We start from the raw sequence: 6,000 nt of genomic DNA, 5'->3' as shown, positions 1-6,000 counted from the left end.
AAGAATTTGAAAAGAAAAAAAGACCCTAGAATTCATCTGGAGCCTCTAGTCAGGCCTGCTCCTGGTCCCGGGAAGATTTCTGGAGCATCTGGAAGGCGTCTCCTTGACAGAGGGCTAGCACAGGCTGTCGGCAGGGCCTGGTGGCTCCCTCTGACCCTGGTTGTGTAGGTGGACTGTGGACGACTGAAGCTGTACCTGTGTTGTCTCAATTTTCTCCCTTGTAGCTATGTCTAAGGGTCAGTTTGGACAGGGGAAGAAACCTCTCGATACGTTTTTCTGGGTAAACGAGATAACTGGAGAAATCACTTACCCCTCACCGAAGGCAGATGTTCCTGCGGCTTCTCCAGCTTTTCTTGAGAAGCCCCAAGAGAAGCCCAGATCTCAGCGTGGGAGCGTGCCGGGGGCTCCTCCCAGTGCGCAGGGCCCGTCCAGCATACCTGCACAGAGGGCTGCCCCGCCGCCCCCTCCTAAGGCTTCACCGAAAGACCCCGGCTCAAGAAACTCCCTGCCATCTACATGGAACCAAGGCCTGGCTAACGCTAGAGCAAGGAGCCCTCCGCCCTTCTTAGCAATTCCCGTCACCATCTCACCACCAGGAGGCGCTCTGCCAGCATTCGGCCCCCTTGGACCAGCCCCTCCCCTACCAGCCTCTACCTTTCCTCCCAGCCCGTCTGCGCCCTGGACCTTCACCTGCGAGCTGAAAAATGTCCTCACGGGGAATGAATAATGGTTCTTCCTTTTAAACCTGAGAGTATTTGCCTGCACCTTTCTGAGTCATCCGTAGCCAGAGCGGCCTGCCACATACACACCTTCATGCTCTGCGAGGACCCGCCTGCCTCCTCCGAAGCACAAAGGACTCTCTGCAGAGTTCTTACAGGAACGTGCCGAATGCTTTCAAAACCAATATAAATGTAACTTAGATTTTGACACATAACGTTTTCTAGAACTTCCTTTACCTCCCAAGCCATCTTGGTATTTTAACTCTTTGGGGTTCAATAATTTGGTTCTGATGTTGGTGTCAGAGCAATATGTTTAGTTCCCAGCCAGAGCCAGAAGGAGGCCTCCTTGGTTGGCATAGGAGCAAGCCAGGATGGGTGGGACCTGAAGGCCGAGTGACCCTGGGCACAGCCTGGGGCCACCTGGGCTTGGGAGCAACACTCAGGGCCGCCCTGGGCCCCGACCAGAAGGGGCTGGAGCCTCCCTGGAGCTCTCTCTGAGGAGGCCTGAGGCTGAAGGAGCCTTGGGCAGAGAGCTTCCCTCCAGTTCTGTCCTTTCCTGGTGCAGTGGGCAGCCTCTTGGCCTTCCAGGAAGGGAGTGACTTGTCCCTACTGCCTCCAGCCATGCCGCGACAGGAGGCAGTAAGTGGGGGCTCTGAAACACTCTGTCTCAGCCTGAGGACCCCAGTTCTTTGGGCTGGGGAGCAAAGGCTTGGTGTCCAGCCTTGATTCTGTGGCCAGTGTGCCCTGTGACCCAGCCAGAACCCCACCTTTCTTGGCCTCAGTTTCCCTCCCTGCACAACATAGGGGTGAACAGGCCTGGCAGACAGCCTGCTCAACTTCACAGTCTGTGACTGTGTTCCCAGGAACCAGGGGAGAGTGAGGCCCTGCGGACATGAGGTGGCCTGGAGGTTAGGCCTGGGGTGGGGTCAGATGATCCCAAAGGCATGGCTGCTTCGGAGAGGGGCAGAGGGCAGGGCCCATTAGCTCCACAGGGCGGGTGGGAAGACCAGCGCGCACTCTCTCTGGGCTCCCTGCAGGATGGCACTGACAAAGTCCTTGTTGTCGTTGCTGGTAGGCAGCCAGGCCATTATTGTGTCATTGTTTGGTGTCTTTGTTCCAGACATCCACCCTCCTTCATGGCCACTCAGCCAGCAAACGATGATGAGCAGATCAGGCTGAAAGGCAGAGGAAGGGTCTGGCCTCGGAGGCAGTCTGGATCCCTGGGTCCTTGGCAGGAAAGGCTGCCAGGGCAGAGGTGCTGGCCTCTCGGGCAGAGTGGTGGGGCCAGGGCCCCCATCTTGGCCTTCCATGAGCTTTTAGCCTCACTCTCATCCAGACCCAAAAAGTGTCTCAGAGATGCTCAGAGAGACACAAGCTCAGACTGCGGCAGGGATCTGGGTTCAGCCTGGGGCAGGGACAAGGGTTCAGTCTATACCAGCAGAGTAACAGGGTAACAGTGACTGTTATAAATCCCCTGGACAAACCACCCAGAGCCCTTTTGGGACAGCACTGCTTGGTCCTCTGCCTCGTGACCTGGTAGGGCCACTCTGACAGTGTAAGGTGAAAAAAGCTTGGCAGGAATTTGCTGTTTGCTGACTTGCTGATGGAATTCGCCGTCTTCTTTGATAGCTGGAGGAGAGGGAGGTGGGGGGATCCTGGGAGCTGAACGTCCCTGGGGATTACAGACCATAGAGACAAAACCTGTTGGCCCCGGGCAGCGAGGGTGCCCATTCAGCCGCCTCACTTTTGGGGTCTATTCCACGATCCACTCAGGTGGGCCTAACTTGCTGGACTGTGGCTCTGACAGGCTGATGTTTGGGCAAAGCCCAAATTGCCGATATTCCTGTCTCCCGAGCAGAATGCACATCAGGGTGGGGGTGGCCTGTCAGGGTAGAGATGGGGCAGTAGGTGAGGGGCTCCCGGTGTCTGAGGGTCATGCCCTAAGGACGTGATTCTTGGGGAAGAGCTGAGGGTCCTGGGGCTGCCAGGTCTGGAGGAGGGGACATGGGTCTATCAGGCTGTCCCACAGGGACCATGAAGCCAGTGTGGGGCTCAGTGGAGAAAATGGGGCAGATTTTGGCTCCATTTGGGGAGAGCTTCTGCTTGTTCAAGCTGCACCCTAACTCGAGGGGCTACCTGGGAGGGTAATGAGCTCTCCATCACTGGAGGTGTGCAAGCAGAGTATGGGCAAGCCCTGCCAGGGAGGCTGGAAGTGGTGAACCTGAAGCCTCCCAGCCTGCAGGTGCCCACAGCATCCTACCTACCCCTCAGGTGCCCACAGGGTCCCGCCTACCTCACAGTGCCACTGGGACTGGGGGGCAGCTGGTCCAAGAGCCCTCCCATCCAGGAGCAGGATGCCCCTAACATGCCAGTGCTGCACCCCTCCCCCAGCTGCTGGATGCATATCCTCATGTATGGCCAAAGGGCCGGGCATTCAGTGATAGACCCCGGCCCTCTACCCACCCCCCACCCCTTGCCCCACCTCGTCGTTCCCACTGGGCTCTAGTGCCTTTCAGCTCAAGGGCCACTCCAGGCCAGCTCTTTCCCACCTCACGCCGTCTCCCACCTACAGTGCTGCCTCCCGCTCTCCCCTCCAGGTTCAGAGCCTAGGACAAGTCCCTCAGGTCAGAGTTCCATGCAGGCTGTCCCGACTTTGCGTGCCCAGGAGTGAGTGAGGGCTGAGCTGGAAAGCTGGAGCCCTGAGGCATGGGGAGGGCTCGCACACTCACAGAGGGAGAGAGGAAGGGCATCCTGGCCGGAAGGAACAGCCTGAGCAAAGCTGTGGAGGCGGGAAGCTGAAATGGGTTCTTGAGCAGATCGGAGAGCTGGCCCACCTGGCCCAGCTGCAGTCTATGGGGGACGAGGTGAGGCTGGGACTGGAAAGGCTTTGAGGACCCATTGAGGAGCCTCGACAGCCTCTTAGGTCCTGGGGAGCCACAAAGCATCTTTGAGCAGGGCGTGGAGGGCATGGAGGGCGTGGCAATGCTCTGGCTCAGGTGAGGCCTGGGGGACGGGCCAGTCTAAGGCTGAGATGGTGCGGATATCCGCAGGGCAGGTGGTCTGAGCAGGTGGAGGGAGGGAGGGAGGGAGAGCTGGACATGGAGGCCTGGAGCTAGGGGCAGGGAGCTGGATGGGGCACAGTCACCTCCACCTCTGTCACCACGCTTTTCTCTAACGGCCTTCCAGCCTGGGACTCTGCTCAAGGAAAATATTGGGGTGGCGGGAACTGGCCTGGTCCCTGTCCCTGGGCACCTGTGCCCACGGTGAGGGAGCAAGGACCACGGACCTGTCCTGTCTTGTGGTGGACCAGAGACTACAGGCCTTGGAGTGGCCTGTGGGTGTGGGTGGGGGCTTAGCTGGGGAAGCTGGTGCTCAGGCGCCTGCTGGTGGCGGTAAGGGGATGAGGACGGCGGGCCAGGAGCCCCTCAGGACTCCCAGAGAGCCTCAGCTCGGAACTGCCTCTCGCTCCCAGGGGAATGTGCCTGACAGAGCAGGACATCTTATTTCTGTTGTGCTCAAGAACTTTCAAGGAGCCATCAGCCCACTCTGGGAACCCCATGACCCCTTCACCGAGTGAATCTTCCAGGGCCTGCTGTGCTGAGCCCAAGGCCTGGCTCAGAGAAGGCACTGGAAACACTCGACAAAGGATTTCATGACCCCTGTAAAGTGTCTGTTTCCCCTTGTAGGTGGGCCCCCCTCGGCATCCGGAGCCTGCCCGTGCCAGGAGGCGACCTGGACGTTGCCTTTACTGATGGCCTGACACTAAGTCATGAGCCCCCTGGCCTGCACATCCCCGAGGGTGACCTGCATGGTTGGGGAACCCAGGTTACCAGCTGAATGGATGTGGGCAAGCGGCCCTCGTGAGCCTGCACAGCCCCCAGGCACAGAATCTGTGAGCCCATCTCACGTGTTTACTGGGCACCGACTATGTGCAGGAAATAGACGGTCAGGGCTCTCCTCGCGGCCCCAGCTGGCGGTTGTTGAGGCTCTGAGATGCTCTGTGGTGGCCTATTTGCTTTTCAAGTGATGGAATTACCACATCCCGACTCTGGTGAGGCCTCTGACAATCAGGAAGTTCCTCTTTCTGTCTAACCACTGTCTCCCCTGCTTTGACTTAAGCCAATCCCAGGGCAGCAGGTTAACTGTCTGGGATGATAGGCCTGTAGATGAAGAACACGCTAACCTTGGCTGTTCAGGGGAAAATGGCCCCATGGATGGTCAAGTTCTCTGCTGCCCATTGCAGAGCTCATCTCTCCCCAAGGAAGTGGTTCTGGTCAGAGAAGAGGGATCCGGCCACCCCAGGTGATGGCCTGGGGACAGAGGGTGAGCCCCAGGCCTGGACAGCTGGCTCTGCAGATGGGGCGATTAGGAGGGTCCTGAGCTGGGACGCACTGGATGGCCTCACTGACTCCCTTGTACAATGATCCCATGGCCGTGGGTTGGAGGGACGTGGGAAGCACAAGCAACCTCGGCTCGGCCCCGTCCCCCATCGCACTTGCGATGTCGGTGTTGCTGGTCTGGTACACAGGGTCCTCTGTGTGGCTTCCACGAAGATATGGTCATGGACGTTCCAGAGCCAGCTCTGCCCTCTACCCTGTGGTGACAAGTGATGAGCCTGGTGACCTCCCTGCCCAAGGCCGTGGCCGGGTGTGCCCACCATAGGGGGGCAGAGCATAGAGGGCTTGCTCTCTGGAGCCAGTGGGTCTGGGTTTGAGGCCCGGCCTCTCCACTTCTGGGCAAATTGAGCCCTGCCCTGCCCCCACTCGGAAGGCTGCAGCAAAGACCGTGGGACGAGAGCCCCAGTCCTGGCGGAGGAGGGAAACAGACTCCAGGGGCCGGGGACTCTCTGCAGACAGCCCTCTATGCTGAGACCACTCGCCCAGAGGGCCTGCCTCCCTGCTTACAGGCTCCTTAGTGGCATCAGGCTGGCAAGAGGCCTCCTGGAGGCTCCTTCGAGGCCAGCCCTCCAATCCCCTGCCTGTCCTGCTGGCTGAGAGCTGTTTGGGTGGAGTAGGGGGGTCTTGCCCTGACCCCCGTGGACAGGGTCCTACCCTGTGTTCTCCCCCCACCGCATCACCCAGGGAGACCACTACAGCTCCCACCCGAGCCCTGGGCCCTTGCCGGCTCCCATTCCAGGCCCACATGAGGAGGGCTAGCACACCTTCCTGGACTCACCTTGGACTTGGCTGGGTGGGACACAGCCCTAGGATGGGACATGGGCACTGCTCCCAGGTCCCACAGAGTGGGGGTTAGGGGGCCTGGCCAAATAGGCTGCACCTTG

The 6,000-nt window shown here is 59.5% G+C and overlaps 1 protein-coding gene across 1 annotated transcript; it reads left to right on the top strand.

Moving 5' to 3' along the window:
• Window positions 1–226: 226 nt before the first annotated feature.
• LOC147917021 (uncharacterized protein C3orf86-like) lies at window positions 227–727 on the top strand. Its single transcript, XM_087431668.1, has one exon. It carries the CDS (start codon window positions 227–229, stop codon window positions 725–727), a length of 501 nt encoding a protein of 166 aa, XP_087287794.1.
• The last annotated feature ends 5,273 nt before the right edge of the window (window positions 728–6,000 follow it).

Source organism: Ceratotherium simum, chromosome 5, assembly GCF_057802395.1.
Source record: "Ceratotherium simum simum isolate JZ-2026a chromosome 5, ASM5780239v1, whole genome shotgun sequence".
Classification (NCBI taxonomy): Eukaryota; Metazoa; Chordata; class Mammalia; order Perissodactyla; family Rhinocerotidae; genus Ceratotherium; species Ceratotherium simum.
Note: the sequence above shows the minus strand (reverse complement) of the source record. Positions and strands in the feature narration are given on the sequence as shown.